This window comes from Centropristis striata, chromosome 12 (genome assembly GCF_030273125.1).
Source record: "Centropristis striata isolate RG_2023a ecotype Rhode Island chromosome 12, C.striata_1.0, whole genome shotgun sequence".
In the NCBI taxonomy this organism is placed as follows: Eukaryota; Metazoa; Chordata; class Actinopteri; order Perciformes; family Serranidae; genus Centropristis; species Centropristis striata.
This window is the reverse complement of record NC_081528.1, coordinates 18869465-18882887: the sequence shown is the minus strand read 5'-3', so window position 1 is coordinate 18882887 and position 13423 is coordinate 18869465. Positions and strand designations below refer to the sequence as shown.

General features: G+C 37.3%; 1 protein-coding gene across 1 annotated transcript in view; it reads right to left on the bottom strand.

The window, feature by feature from the left end:
• The window catches only part of si:zfos-2326c3.2 (mitogen-activated protein kinase kinase kinase kinase 4), a 116780-nt gene extending 109776 nt beyond the window's left edge, over window positions 1–7004 (bottom strand). The window contains exons 1-2 of the mRNA XM_059345611.1: window positions 6750–7004; window positions 5038–5103 (exon numbers count right to left, since the gene is read on the bottom strand). Of these exons, the coding sequence (XP_059201594.1) occupies window positions 5038–5103; window positions 6750–6806 (123 nt within the window). The 5' untranslated portion in view covers window positions 6807–7004. The remainder of the gene's footprint in view (window positions 1–5037; window positions 5104–6749) is intronic.
• Between the last annotated feature and the right edge of the window lie 6419 nt (window positions 7005–13423).

Below are 13423 nucleotides of genomic sequence, written 5' to 3'. Positions count from 1 at the left end.
TCAAGTCCTGATGCTAGACACAGGTCAGCTGTAAGGCTTCAATTTAGAGCAGAACTAATTGGCAACATAACCTAAGTTGAACTACAAACCATTGGAGCAAACAACAGACAGTGGATCAGTGTGGTTTACAGCAACAAACTGCACATTACTGTGCACATAAACATGCAGCTCCATCTCCCTCCTCCGCCTCTTCATCCTGAGACTCTTTCTTTCAAAGTCCCAGTGTGTGTTAGTGAATTTTCCACATGCTGTCAGGCCTTCCCTGCCCTCTGTCCTTACTTAGTTTCACTGGTCTACAGATCACCTGCCTGCTTGTTTTTAATTCCTTAACATAAAATACACAGAGGCTAGCTTTTTCCTACTAATCTGCCAGAGGGTGGATGCTGCAGTCATTCCTTTCTACCTGAGCCTGTTGCCTTTGATTTTCTAGTTGTGTGGTTTTTAAGTGTTTTGACCTGCTGCCTGCCCCTTCAGATTTGTTCGTTTGACTTGACTGACCTGACCTAACCCTGCCAGTTGCTAACTGTAAGACTTTAAATCGACTTTGGTAAAAAAAAAAAAAAAAAGTGTTTTTCACAAAAACAGCCATTTCCCTGTTTTGGCATTTGGGTCATGCTTCCTGTTGCCAGCATTCACAAAAACAAGTAAACTATAAGGGCACTTGGAGAGCGCAGACCTCTGAAAAAGCTCTATCCTGTGGTAATGTGAAGAAAAGTGAAAAATTATTTATGTATCTGCCTTGTGATTCGGATCCACTCCAAAAGTGAGTGGGTTCTTTCTTGACCTACGCTCCATAATTCCATCAAGTTTCATGAAATTGGCCCAGTAGTTTTTCTGTAATCTGCTGACCATCAGACAAACAAACTGAACCAAAAACATAACCTCCTTGACATTTCACTGCACTACAAAATAGGGCTGGGCGATATGATCATTTATAATCTTATAATGGTTTTGATTAAATCGAAATTATGTCATCTAAAGGCGATAATAACAAACACAATAGTGGACTCAGGGGGGATGACCTCCACTTGGTTGTCCCTATCATAGATAAAACATGATGCAGAGCCCTCCAGGGTGCTCTTTCTGTAGAGAAAACATGATAGAGCCCAGCAGCGTGGCCTTAACATGAAGAATTCAATGCCATACAACCTACCCTACATGCTAGAAAAAACATATATTTAGTGCTGGTGTCCCACCACATGCAGCTCTTTTCCCCCTCTGCATGTCAGACAGTCTGAGTCCACCACTGAACTAGTTCTGAACAGGTGTGTGGAGCATTGTCTTTAAAAAGAGGTATGCTACTATTTGAACCAAAAATAAGGTGTCAGCATCTCTGTATAATCACAATGTAACTAAATTATACAGTCATGGAAAAAAGTATGAGACCACCCTTGTTTTATCCTTGCTTTGTTGTTCATTTTAATGCCTGGTACAACTAAAGGTACATTTGTTTGGACAAATGTAATGATAACAATAAAAACAGCTCATAAGAGTTTAATTTAAGAGCTGATATGTAGACATTTTACATGGTTTTATTGATAATGATTTTGGTTAGTTGTACAACCAAGAAATTGAAGAAAACGATGGTCTAATATTTTTTTCTGTGACTTTAAATCCAAGGCAGATTCGTCTCACAATGCTATGTCTTTGTGACCAGGTTGGCACAGTAAAGGGTAACTCAATACATACTTAGAAATGTATGGTTTATGTACAGTATCTGTGATACATGATGGGAATTGTAACTAACTCTCCTATTTTGTAATTTGCACTCATTAATGCACAAAATGAGGTTATGGTTAACACCCTGAATTAAGATCTGATTATCTGCTGCTGGATGAGTTTCCTGTTCATGTTATATGACTAAATGATAAAAATGCAATGTAATGAAAATGCAAAACACGTATAAATAAACAGAGGAAAAGCCCAGATGCTTTGTCAGCATCTCCTGCTCTCACGTCAGTCCACAACTCAGTGTTTTGTTAAGGGGCTGTGTGTTTGTGTGTGTGAGCAGCATAGCTAAGTCATTGTTCTAAAGGCCCTATTCCTGTCCTGTTTCCCATGATGGGACACACACACACACACACACACACACACAGAAAGTTTCTCGCAGAAACAGATCCACATAGTCCACACACTGTAAATAAATAAATAAAAACCCTGTTGTTTTTACGTTAAAAAACGGCAGCTGTGGTTGCCAGAAGTTTTTTTGTAATATTACAGTAAAATTATATCCGCACTGTTGATTTAACGTTTAAGATTGCCATTTTATTCCATTTTTACCGTGTAAATAAAAAGTTTTTCCATCAAAACAAACGCTGTTCTGCCATATTGACAAGAAAATACTTTATAAATGAAAAGGCATCAATTAAAGATTTTACCATAAATATTGCAGTATATTTCTGTTAGAGATATGGTGCTTAGTACATTTAACAGTGAGAAAACGTATTTTTTCAACAAATAAATGCAAAAATGATGTCTTGTATATATATATATATATATATAATATATATAATATAATATATATATATATATATATATATATATATATATATATATATATATATATATTAGAGTATATTTTTGCTACAAACACGGTTCCAGTGTATTTTACAGTGGAGTAATGTATTTAAAAAATATAAAAAAATGTAAAAAACACTGTTTTGGCTGATATTTACATTTAAGGTGTTTCATTGTTACTGAAACTGAATTAACCCATTTATCATTTTACGTTCTTTTACTGTCATGCTTTAGCAGTTTTTCACCGTAAAATCTACAGACACTTTTTGCAGTGCATTAAGGGCCAACAGATTGTCTGTTATCATAACACACTCATTAGCTCTACTGTCCAAATTGTCATTTCCTTGTCTGCCATTTCATTCATTACTCTACCAAATGAGAATGCTCTCAGATATAACGCGTCTCAAATGATCTGTATCAGCTTGTTTTTGGGATGTTGACATGATAACATCACAATGGGTGCTGTAATTCCCCTACAATCAGACTGTTCCCCATTCATCCACATGAGGAGGTTCTCCCTTGAATGTGAGTCATTGGATGAATTTTGTGATTTTTTTTTTTACCCCTGTGTAAAAGCACCCTGTGTAAAGGCCAACACAGGCCTCACTGTCCTGTGCATCTCTTGCAACATTTCCTCTTTCAGGAAATCAAGTGGCAATCGAGGCACACACCCACCTTCTGTCTCACACACAGTCACACACACACAGACTCACATCTAAGAGACATCCATGGAGCCCATTCATTCTGGGAAACCTTAACTTTTAACCTTTACTAGTATCAATATTTTTTCCTATCAGCATATGTTTGGGAGACCACACCAAAGTTACTTTTTCCACAAAAAAAAAGCCATCCTATTATGTCTTTAAGGGAGGTTGTGCTTTCAGCTCTGTATGTTTTGTCTATTTGTCTGTTTACAGGATTACAGGAAAAACTCCAGCCGTGATTGTCATGCAACTTGGTGGAGGGTGTAGCATGGGCCATTACATTTTGGAGTGGATCCAAATCACAGGACGGAAACATATTATCATATTAGTTAATAATATGCAAGATAGGGCATTTGTGCTGCATTCACGCACCAAAATAATACAAAATTTTGGGAAAAAAAAACATTTTTTGATCCCTTTCCTTTGCTATTCGATGCAAACAAATGCCAGAAACTGCTATCAATGTGGCTTTTAATCAACATATAGGCTTCTTTGTAGCCTCCATGTTGTTTCAACATTACAACTTAAAGTCCACTAACACACCAAAGTCAGAAGGACATTTCCCAACACAGGAAAAGGGAACTATCCGAGCAGCCGGGACTGCACCCTTGGCTATCCTGGTTCACTTTGGATTGAAGCAAGTTGATATCATCTTCTTTATAAACATGTCTATTTGTCTTTTCTTTGCCATATGGCAGGCAGCACTGCAAAAAAGGTGTGTCTAAAAACAAGATAAAAACACTAAATCTGAGGGAAATGATCTTGCTGCATGGACAGAAAATTTTTACTTGACAAGATTTCTTAAATTAAGAATATATTATTAGAAATAAGCATGTTGAACGTTTAAAATAAGAAATTAGCTATTAAAACAAGATAAGTTAAAGCTGCAAGCAGCGATGAACTGACAAGTTGCACTGACAATTATTTCTTTCTTACAAAGATAAAAAAAACAACTTTAGATGTAGAAGTGTTAATAATTGATCTTGTTTTAAGAGTTAATTTCTTATTTTAAGCGTTCAACATGCTTATTTCTAGATTTAATAATCTTAATTTAAGAAATCTTGTCAAGTGAAATTATCTGTCTATGCAGCAAAATCATTTCCCTCAGATTTAGTGTTTTTATCAGGTCATGAGGTTTTAAATTTGTGCTGATACTACAAACAGTTCTAGTATTTTGACCTGAATCAAATTGTAGCATTATTCAAAAAGTGTTCCACACAGATGTAATACCATCAATGTGTGGTATTGCAGAAGCATGTAGACATGGTTTGCACCCAGGGCACAACCATCTGCACAGACCTAAATAAGACTAAACACCTCCTGCAACCACAAACCACTCATACACAAACAGATATTGCGATAGGGAAGTGAGCCCCACCCAGGACCTTTAAAAGATGCTGCAGATGCTGGTGTGTGTGTGTGAGAGAGAGAGTGAGTTAGTGAGAGAGTTCTGTTTGTATTAGCTACAGGATATTTCAGTCAGCTGAGAATTTCATATTTTTCCTCTGAACTAACTGGAAGTAGCCGTAGTAGGTTTTACAAGAAGTGACGTGTTAGATACTGTTTTAAACCATGTGTGTGTATGTGTTAAGGCTGTTGGTGGCTTACTGTGTGCAGCTGGTGAGATGCATTTTAAGTACAACAAGCACATTTTATGATTCGACCTCCTCTGCCATGCAAAAAAGGCTTAAATGAAAATACATGCATGTTTCTATAGGTTTCAGTTTACAGCAGCATGTTCTTCCATGCATGCAAAAAACAACAATACCTATTTAAATGGGGAAGATGGAGAAAAAAGCATCATGGGAGGACTCACCTTGTACACCTGACCATAGGTTCCATTGCCAACTACCTCCACCAACTCAAAGATACCTGCTGGATCCTAGAACAAGAAAAAATATGGTTTAGATTAAGAAAAAAGGATCGGATAGGAGTGACGCAAAGCAGCATTTCAGCAAAGTCACAATGCAACAGGTCCATGCCAAACAAAACTATGATAATCAGCTTTATGTATAGTCAGGAGTACAGGCAAACGGAGAAGAACAATGTTATACTGGGATGGAGACTGAGGAAGTAGGACTGCAAATGTGGATAACATTGTGAGGTCCATGGAATGAACGTATGGCTTGGAAATCATTGAAAATGTATTTTTATAGGCCTTGGTTTCACTGAAAATGTATAAACTAAAGACATTTAAAATCTCATTAAATGGTAATTCAAGTCATAGAAAAGCACACTGTGATACTAATATTATTACAGAAATACTGTTACAATACAAATTACCACAGACGAAGAAAAATACATTTTCCATAAACTAGCATAAGAACACTATACTGTCCTACAGAGTCTATCTGCAGTAACTTCACAAAAGGTAAAACTGAGAAAAACTGCTTTAAAGGGTTTTAACGTTTTTTTTAACTGGCCAGCCAAGTTGGTTATATGTAGATAAGTGATATGACACTTATTTCTACATGTATTAATGATGTAATTTCAATGCTCAGAAATCATGATGATTTATTTGACCTTTGACCCCAAAAATGTAGTTACTGCATTGCTATAATAGGTCCTAACAGTAATGCAAAAACAGAGTACAGTAACTACAGTGTTGTTGTCTTCTTTCAGCTTTTATATTTAGTTTTCAGTGAATAAACATTTTCAAATTATTTTTTTTTATCAGTGTATTTAAAAGTGTTTAACAACTCTATTCAAAGATTTGTGTATTTTAGACTTAATATTATAAAGAAATGTTATATTTTAGTCTTAATATAATTTTATCTCACTTTTTTACTTCATCACTATCCAGACAGTAATTTATTTATGAATTTACTTATGATTTCTATTATTTTTATGCTTAAATGAGTAGGCTATATATATCCAAAGCAGACCGTGGTAAGTGTAATTACTGCTTGGGTTTGAGTTGGATTTTGTGGTTTTTATATAAATATTTCTCTGAAATAAAGCAAAATTGAAATCTAAAACGTTGTCACAAGATAAAACAGACATCAAGGAGTTCATTTTTTAGTTATAACTCAATTTTGACCAAAAATGTAGTTTCTGCAGTTAGACTTTGTAGGGCAGTATACATTAGCTTTAAGTGTAAGAAATATGAGAATTGGTTTTAAACAATTCTGTGTCACTAGATACAATGCATGTTTTAATTCTGTCAATAATGACATAAAGTTTATTTTAGCCGACTTTCACTTGTTGCATGTCAACTTTTCAGCAGGCAGCCAAAGGGACATCCTGTGTGTAAACAGTGGAGCTTGTAAAGTTACAGCAAACAGGACACAGTGCAGACAGACAGTCATGGAACAGGCTGATGTTTAAAGGCTCTTACACACAAAGCTAGAACACAATAAATGGTTTCTCTAACAGTGCACCCAGCGACAGGAGACCGTTAGAGAAGGAAACAAACTCCTCAAGTTGTTGCCTGAAACTACCGTTAAGTTTCCAGCAACACCCACCACATCCTCCAATGTTTACTCAAACATAGCGTTAAACAAAGTGAGACAACATTGTCAAACTTACTCTTAAAGCAGCGAGGTCTATGCTGTCTAAACTTCGAGTGGTGTTTTCTCTCGACATTGCCGTCAACAAGTTAGTCAGCGGGTTGATAAGTGTGGACAAGACATGGACGGTGAGTTTCTCCTCTACTAACTAACTAACGGCTTTTCTGTGCTCGGCTTCATTCTCAAGTTTAGATAGCAGCGTCAAGCTAGGCGGCCTCAAGCGTGCCACTTCCGGGCTTACCTTTCAAAATAATTGCATTTAATAGAAGATCTGTGCCGTGGTATAGATTAGTGTTTTAATTTATACTGTAATTAAGGGATAAGATGTACAGAAGAGGATTATGGCCACACAAGAAAAAAATATTTGAGTTCTGACTTTATTCTCAGAATTCTGACTTTAAATTCTTACTTTAAAGTCAGAATTCTGAGAATAATGTCAGAATTCTGACTTTAAAGTAAAAATTCTAAGAATAAAGTCAGAACTCAGATATTTTTTTCTTGTGTGGCCCTACTCCTCTTCCGTAAAGATGAAAGAGAAATTATTATGGAACATTATAGAAAGTCATACATTGTATTGTATAATTTCTAATTTTACTTTGATACGACAGCTGAGGGTGACTGTGACTGAGACCCCTTTTTCGTTTTTTTCTTCTTCTTCTCCCCTTTCTTTTATTGTTGCCTTTCTTACTTTTTTAATTAATGAATTTAATTATTTATTTATTTTTGGCGTGAGGTCAGTTGTGAGGTACTTGAAGTCATTTTGGTTTGGATGGTGGTTTATTTTCCTAACTGTTGCGATATCTTTGTGAATAAAGAGAGCACTTATATGTTGTTTATGTTTTTGTTTTGATAAAACTCAATAAAATAAAAATTAAAAAAAAGAAAGTCATACATTTTTATCAGAAAAGGTTTAACTGTTATTTTACAACACCAATGCTTTATTGTGAAATTACCATTTTCCGGTCTGGTAGCGTTAACTTTGTGGCACTTGACGCTGCTGACTTTTGCTCCTGGGAAGTGATTTTTTTTCTCTTTTTTTCTTAAAGCGACTCGGATAAGTTGACACACAGTAAAGCCCAGACACACGGCAAAGAGGAACTTATTCTTCACTAAAACTTTACTTTTAAGCTTCCAAGCAGCTGACTGATCATAATGACACACTTGTATAACGTTTCAGAAACACTCCACGTGTATCTCGGTGTGTCCGTGTTCCTGCGTGCGAGTGTGTGTTCTTGTGAGGAAAAGTTCACAGTCATGACGTTATTCTCAGATAAGCCTCAGTCATCATTATGTACTTTGCAAACACCAAGGTTATAATAGTTATTGATTTTTCATCAGTTCATTCAGTCAGTTTTAATGAGTTTTTAGAGTGTGTTTGCTAGTTTTGATTAGTTTTTTTTTTTTTTTTGAAAATGCTTAGTTTTGGTTTAGTTATTATTAGTTTTAGTTTTTGTAATGGGGTATTTTTTGGGGTGCAAGATTCAAAAAAGTCACAATAAATGTTGCCTTTATTTCCTTTGTCTGATCCATCTCAGCCCCAATAAGTTTATTAAGACATAAAACCAGATAGATGAAATAGATTTCATATCAACCAAAAGGTTTACGTATGAAAAAAGTTGACAAAGACAAAAACGAAGGACATTTTCACTATAATTTTAGTTAGTTTTGTAACCACAAAATACAGTTTCTGTTTTATTTTCATTTCAGTTAACGAAAATGTTTTTTCAAATCTAGTTTTTGTTATTTTGTTAGTTTTCGTTAACTATAATAACCTCGGCAAACACCCCAACAAAGGTAGGTGGTAAATGATTATTCAGTTGGAAAGTGAATTTAAAAATACACTCAAACACATCAGTACTATTTCAGTGACTACTCAACACACTGCCGTGACATTTATTCTCACTTTGCAGTTCACCAGCTGTCCAAAATAAAATGACCAAATAGTAATGATTTTGTTATTAAAGAAAGAAGCAAATTGATCACATTTTACTGAGGACAATATTTCTGAAGGAATGGTGGATGGTGGGTTAACAAGTCTGTCAACAGTGGAGAAAAGCACTTTACTGTTATTAATATTTTCATTGATGATTTTAGAAAAGAATGATTGTCTGGCTTGTTTAATTGCTTTGTTGTATTCATTCAGTTTATCCTTATAGATGTCATTGTGAACGTGAAGTCTTGTTTTTCTCCACTGTAGCTCTGCCTGACGACACTTTCTCTTTAAGTGTCTGATGTCCACTCCATTTGTCCAGGGAGCTTATTGTTTTTTTACATATTTAGTTTTAAGCGGTGCAATTTTGTTGAATACACTCTGTATTTTTGAGTTGAAGTTATCCACAAGGTCCCCAGTTGAAGATGTCATGGACAATGACAACTCATTTATAGTTTTTTGAAAGCTTTCAATGGCATTGTCATTAATTATGCGTCTTTTGAGTAATTGAGAACTGTGACGTTGTACAGGACAAGCAGAAACATCAAAGTAAATGCAACAGTGATCGGAAAAAGCTATATCCACAACAAGAGGTGTTGTAATGTTGAGTCCTTTTGAGATGACAAGATCAAGAGTATGTCCTTTATTGTGGGTGGGTCCAAGGACATGTTGGGAGAGGTCAAATGCCTCCAGAAGACTTATAAAGTTTATGGCATCTGGGTCAGTTTCAGTGTCAATGTGAATATTAAAGTCACCAGATATAACAAGACAGTCATAATCAATGGAAACCTTTGATATTAGCTGAGAGAATTCTTCCAGAAATCCACATTTGGATTTTGGTTGACGGTAAACAGTTATTATTAAGACTGTAGTTTTGCAATGCACTGACAAGGCAAGGTATTCAAATGATATGAAATCACCAAGGTGGACTTCCTTGCAGACATAAATGTCAGAGAAGACAGCAGCAATTCCACCACCTCTCCTATCAGTTCTAGTGGTATGGAGGAAATTGAAGTTCGGAGGTGCAGTCTCAATGAGTGTAGTGGCTCCGTTTTTATCCAGCCAGGTTTCAGTTAGTAGAGTGAAATCTAGACTGTGGGTACTAATGAGTTCATTTATTAAAAATGATTTATTTGTAAGTGACCTGACATTTAAAATAGCCATTTTTATTATCTGAGGTGCATTGATGTGTGAGGGGCTGATAACTGGAGGGATATGGATACGATTACTGTGGTTCACTGAGCAGGTGATCAGAAGTGCATTTCTTAGGCCTAAAGTTTATGATAACAGGGATAGATGAGACTGTCACTTGACCGCTATAGTGTTTGGAGTGTGGAATCACTGACCGTCAACCAGAGTAAGCCATGCAGGAGCGCAGGGTGAGATCAATGTTCAGGGATAGGAGGCGAGATCCGATGAGATTTGGGTGCAGATGGTCATTTTGAAGAGGTCAGTTCTATTGAGAAAAGAGGTGAAGTTGTCCACATATGGGATGTCTCGGCTGCGGCAGTATCCTTTAATCCAGATGTGTAGTTGTCTGAGTCTAACTACTGTTATACTGTGGATTTCTTCTTCTTCCTCTTCCGGACGCAATTTCGTCCCGCTACTAGTCCTACAACTTGAAGCGTTGCAGGACAAATTATACATCAAAACGTGCGGTTTGATCGGGATCGGTGTGCTATTACTTTTCTCTACAGAATACGAATTTTTTGCGACGTAAGTCGCGAAAAACTGCCCAAACTTTTGCATTGAAATGAATGGGACGGCCGACAAAAAATGAGCGAAAAAGAACAATAATTGGAGATTTTTAAACGTCTACTTCTCCGGCATAATTTCACCTAGAGACTCCATTTAAACTTTAAACAGTAGACACAAGTCTTGTGTATTGGTGTATTAATCCACGTTTCGATAGGTCAAATAGTTTTTTATCAATCCCTGTTCAATGACCATGATCATTTTTGGAGAAATTCTGAGATTATAATGGGTGTGTATTGAACGGAATGTTCGTGTCACAGTGTGTGACATCATCGCCAGAGTGTAGAGGGAGAGAAGAAATTGTCAAAAAATAAATTTGAAAACTGTGCTCCAGGCCGCAAATTCCACTCTACAGAAATAATTTATACATAGAAATGTAGGAATTTTTTTATTTTTTTTTAATTATTTTTTGGGGTATTTTTCATGCTTTATTGAAAGAGACAGATAAAAGGGGGGTGACAGAGGGGAGGACATGCGGCAAAGGGAGCACAGGCCGGATTCGAACCCGGCTCCGCCGCAGCAAGGACTCAGCCATAATGGTAACGTTCTACCAGTGTGAGCCACCGGGACGCCCAAATGTAGGAAAATTTGTCTTCTCACTCACAATCCTCTGGTAAAGCTGTCAGAGTTATAGTTTTGGCGTACAACGCACAGATGCACCACCAACACCACCAACAGCCTCATTGGCTCCCATATTAAAAACGCAGGAAGATTTTGGAAAAAAGGAAGATGGAACAGTTTTTTTAGATCGCTCTAACAAAGCTATTTTTAAATTTTTCTTTAAAAAAATCATATGTAGACGTTCAGGAAGAACTCAGGACGCTCAAAGTGAAGTCGGATCAATGATAGGTATTATGGTTTTGCCAAAAATGCTTTCTGTTCGAGGCCAGAAATTCCAGTCTTTCCACCTCTATTACGGAACATTGGCAGCTGGTGACAATTAATGCTGTTGATTGCTTTGATCTGATTGCCTTTGATCTTTGATGTGATTACAGTTACAGATACACACACACACACACACACACACACACATGCGCGTAACACGCACACTCCTCAAGATACACATGCTTCCAACACACACACACGCACACACACACACACACACACACGCACAGGTAACGTTATGTGATTTTAATCACACACACACACACACACACACACACACACATTTTGAGGTTGAAGGGCATAGGTTGCTGTATAAATAGATACTTGAAAAGGAATTTGTTGTAGGTGTGCTCCTTGTATATAATATAGTATCATAACATTACTAGTATTAACTGTTTGAAATCTCTGAATAATGTCATCATAGTGTACACACACTGGCAGTAGCCCCCGTGGCCCTTTCAGAATTTCCCGAGAGGAAATTTTCTAGTTATTATTTCTATCTGAACAGTTACTGCAAGCTACAACCTGATTTTCATCAATGTCATAAAATGAGCAATAACCACAATATTTAATGTAGTAGAACTAAATTCCCCTAACACATATATGAGCTATTATTGGTAGTAGCTACTACAACTGTTGTTTTGGGGGAAATCTGCTTGTTAGGGTAAGCCCTAGCCCTAACCCTAACCCTAGCCCTAACCCTAACCCTAACCCTAACCCATTTCACCCGATTTACTTCAAACTTGGTCAGTACCATCACAAGGCCTTTGGGATCAAAAGTTATCAAAAGCTTTACTGACGTCACACTATGTGGGCGTGGCATGGTGGCAAAATATGGCGTCTCGCCATAAAACACAAGATCGTTATAACTTCTCCATTCTTTGTCCCATCTGCTCCAAACTTCTCAAGCTTCATCAGAGTACAGCCCTTAACACTTCTAAATCATAATATTTCATAAAGCCCCGCCCCTTATGCTATATCCACGCCCCCTTTCATTAAACTACCACATTTCATATTTTAATGAACTCCTCCTACAGATTTAACCTGATTGACTTCAAAGTTGGTCAGTACCATCATAAGGCCTTTGGGATCAAAAGTTATCAAAAGCTTTACTGACCGTCACACTCTGTGGGCGTGGCATTGCGGCAAATTATGCCATCTCGCCACAACACACGAGACCGTATAACTTGACCATACATTGTCCAATCTGCCCCAAATTTCTCATACGTGATGAGGGTCCAGCCCTGAACACACCCACATATCAATATTGACACTCTGTCAGAGCGCCCCCCGCTGGCAACACGTAACCACATGTTTTATACTTAGCCCTAGCAGTAGGCTTCGCGTAGAGACACGAAATTTGGTACACACATGAATCATGTGGAGACGCACCAAAAAGCCTCTTGGACCCATACCTCAAACCCAACTGGAAGTCTGTCTTGGTTTGAATATCGCACAATTCATCGTTTTTTCCCATTTCCACCTCGCATACTTTAACGAACTCCTCCGACAGATTTCACCCCATGGACTTGAAACTTGGTCAGTATCACAATGGCTTTGTACTTTGGGATCAAAAGTTGTATAAATCTTTACCGACTGTCACACTATGTGGGCGTGGCATGGCGGCAAAATATGGCGTCTTGCCACAAAACTACACATCTTTATAACTTTTACTTTATACTTTGTCCCATCAGGCCCAAACTTCTCATGCTTCATCAGAGTCCAGCCCTTAACACTTATAAATAACAATATTTCATAAAGCCCCGCCCCTTATGCTTAATCCACGCCCCCTTTCATAAAATGACCACGTTGCATACTTTACCAAACTCCGCCTACAAATTTAATCCCATTGACTTCTAAGTTGGTCAATACCATTACAAGCCCTTTGGGAACATAATTTATCAACACCTTTACTGACCTTCGCATATGTGGGCGTGGCATTGCGGCAAATTATGCCATCTCGCCACAACACACGAGACCGTATAACTTGACCATACATTGTCCAATCTGTCCCAAATTTCCCACACCTTATGAGGGTCCAGCCCTGACCACACCCACATGTCATTATGACACACAGTCATAGCGTCCCCCGCTGGCTACAGGAAGTAACATGTTTTACACAG